We start from the raw sequence: 3040 nt of genomic DNA, 5'->3' as shown, positions 1-3040 counted from the left end.
AGAAAAATTCTGTTGGAGATAGACTAGATCTCACCATGGTCCAGTGAGTACTCTTAATGACCACTATCACCTATACTCTACCTATAATGCCACACAGGTAACTTTACCTGTAGTCTACACCTGTGTGAACTCTTGCTTATATATCCTGTGCTGCAAGTATTTTTGTCCTGGACTGACAATTGTTACTTTGAAATGGCTGCAACTAGGAGTATGAGTACAAGTAGTAGTAAAGATAAATCCAAGGGTTTTCATTCTGGAAGACTCAGTGATATATCCAAAGGGAAAATGTCTACTGATGAGAAACTGGACAATATATTCACTATACTGTCAACGATGAAGGAGGATATGTGTCAACAGATGATAAGTTTAAGAGAAGAAATCAGACGAGAAAACAGAGAACTGATAGAGAGATTGGAGGGTCGTGTGTTCGACTTAGAGGAGCAAAATGAGGACTTGAAACAAACAGTTACCAAGCTTGAACAACATTTATCAGACTCGGAAGATAAAAGGATAGAATTGGAAATCAAACAAAATGATCTGGAGCAGCACGGGAGAAAAAACTCTATCAGGATAGTTGGACTGGAAGATTCTAATAGAAATGAGACTGTAGAAGATTGTGTTGGAAAGATTGTGAGTTTTGTGAAGGACAAGTTGAAAGTTGCGATCTGCAAATCTGACATAGACATTGCACACAGACTTGGGCCTTTTCAGCGAGGTAAACCACGTAGCATTATCTGCAAGTTCACTCACAGAAGGAAGAAGATAGAGATTATCCAGGGAAGGAAAGTGTTGAAGGGATCTGGGATATACATCACAGAGGACTTGACTCGAATAAATCAACAGAGACTAAAGGCTGCTTTCGAACTCCAATGTGTTGAGCGTTCATGGAGTATGGATGGAAAACTGTTTGTGTTGTTGAAATCTGGAAAAAAAAGGAGAATTTATGCTGATACAATTTTGTCGGAGGCCTTTTTGATGGACGATAACAATTTCCGCGTAAGTAATCATATCTGATAATCAGTGACTTTATATGTACAAATGATCTCATTTGACATACATAGTGAACCCTTTGATACTTTTGTACATGTTGATTGATCAGGTATTGATTGACTTTCTTTATATCTGACAATGAAATATTAACCGACTCGGAATATTATATGTGTCTAGATTATGTATTAGTATTATTAATATTTTCTATTTGATTATTATTAGGTGCAGTGTTATAATTTTGACAGATATTTACTGCACATTAATAAATGCATGAAAGAGTCGAAAGTGAATGAAAGATGAAACTACTTATGATACTTTGTGATGTATGGTGCTAGCACCTGTAATTACATGGTGCTATTACAATTCTATAATACTGAGTGCGGTTTTTTTGTTTGTTTTTTTTTATATTATAATGAATTATGTATATAATATTCATATAAGCTGGGTCTCTTTCCTACATGACATTATAATCAAGATAAATTAAATAATATGTTGCTTGCAGTAATAGATTACCATTCCTGACATGTGGAAAGTGTAACAGTGCAAATATTGTTTCATTAATTTATCTTCACAACAATAATAAGAAGGCTACAAGATTGTAATCAAGTGTATTAATACCTATTATATATATTCACATTTACTTGTACACCTTTTTATTTGTCTGTTTATGCTGGATATCTATAAATGTCAGGAGTAGGTGGGAAATACTCGCCACCCAGACATTATTAGTATCCTACATATAATACATAATTAAAACACATTTACATGCGTATGTTTAAATGACCATTCTTATGTATTTGTGCCTCCTTGTGCATAAGGGATTTACTAAGAACTTGGTGTAGGTGGGAATCTACCCGCCACCCAGATAAGCTTCTGTATAAATCTCAACATATGCTCACATATATATCGTACATATCAATGGTCATGCACATACGGATGACCAAAGTGTGTATTTTATATCAATGTATTATAGTGCATCACCATAACATATATATGGTTGAATCTACATCACTTATGTATGACCCAAAGAAATTTTTTTTTATCAATATTCCACATATATCTTATAATTATTTGCTTACTGGACATATATATATGTTTATATATATATATATATAGCAAGACGGATGATATGATCGATGGTTTCTTTTCTGGTAATGGTATAGTAATACTGCTGAATTCCGAATTCACTTGTATATCATCATAGGCCTGTAAATAGTACCGGTATAAAAATATACTTGTAACACCTGGTGTAGGTGGGAAATACTCGCCACCCTGTTAGGAATTTTTTATGATATATCCTACTAACCAATGCAACTGAACATACATGAATAGTATATTTAAATACATATAGCAAGACGGATAATATGATCCGCCACACCAGGTTTCTTTTCTGGTTATGTTATAGTAGTACTGCTGACTTCCGGTTTCACTTCTTGCTTTATTTATGCGGAGTGGAATATTGTGAAAGTATGCATGGATGAAAAGGAAACAAATGTGCAAGGTGTAAGAGTACAGGTAAAGCAAGTAGAATATGATTTAGGTATAGTCGATAGTGTGTCATTTCTTTCTCTTTTTCTCATTTTTTGTTTGATCTCATCTATGTTTTTCTGTGTTTTTTCCTTATGTCTATCACTGCTTCCTTTCCTTTTCTTCTTGAGTGTCAGATTTGTTACTATTCTGCTGCTGGCAAGGGCTCCGCTAGAGCTCCTGCCCTCTCGCGTTGTCTTAGGCTGTGTCACATATATGGTCAATGATTCTAATAAGATAAACGGTTTAGATATGTAACTTGTTGAGTGTATAAAGATAATATCAGCAAACTGTCAAGGTCTAGGAGATAGACATAAAAGAAAAGATGTTTTTTCTTACTTGAAAAATAAGCATTATAATATTTTCTGTTTACAGGATACACATTTCACTCCTGAACTTGAAAATATAATTAGAGCAGAATGGGGTTATGACTGCTATTTTAATTCATTCAGATCAAATGCACGGGGGGTAGCAATTTTACTCAATAACAATTTTGAAGTAAAAGTATTGCAGGTAAAAAGGG

General features: G+C 34.1%; 1 protein-coding gene across 1 annotated transcript; it reads left to right on the top strand.

The window, feature by feature from the left end:
• Positions 1-221: 221 nt before the first annotated feature.
• LOC117342670 lies at positions 222-2682 on the top strand. Its single transcript, XM_033904869.1, has 2 exons — positions 222-996; positions 2396-2682. Exons 1-2 carry the CDS (start codon positions 286-288, stop codon positions 2396-2398), a joined length of 714 nt encoding a protein of 237 aa, XP_033760760.1. The 5' UTR covers positions 222-285; the 3' UTR covers positions 2399-2682.
• Positions 2683-3040: the final 358 nt, after the last annotated feature.

This window comes from Pecten maximus, chromosome 14, assembly GCF_902652985.1.
Source record: "Pecten maximus chromosome 14, xPecMax1.1, whole genome shotgun sequence".
NCBI classification, from domain to species: domain Eukaryota; kingdom Metazoa; phylum Mollusca; class Bivalvia; order Pectinida; family Pectinidae; genus Pecten; species Pecten maximus.
This window is presented reverse-complemented; position numbering and strand designations above follow the sequence as displayed.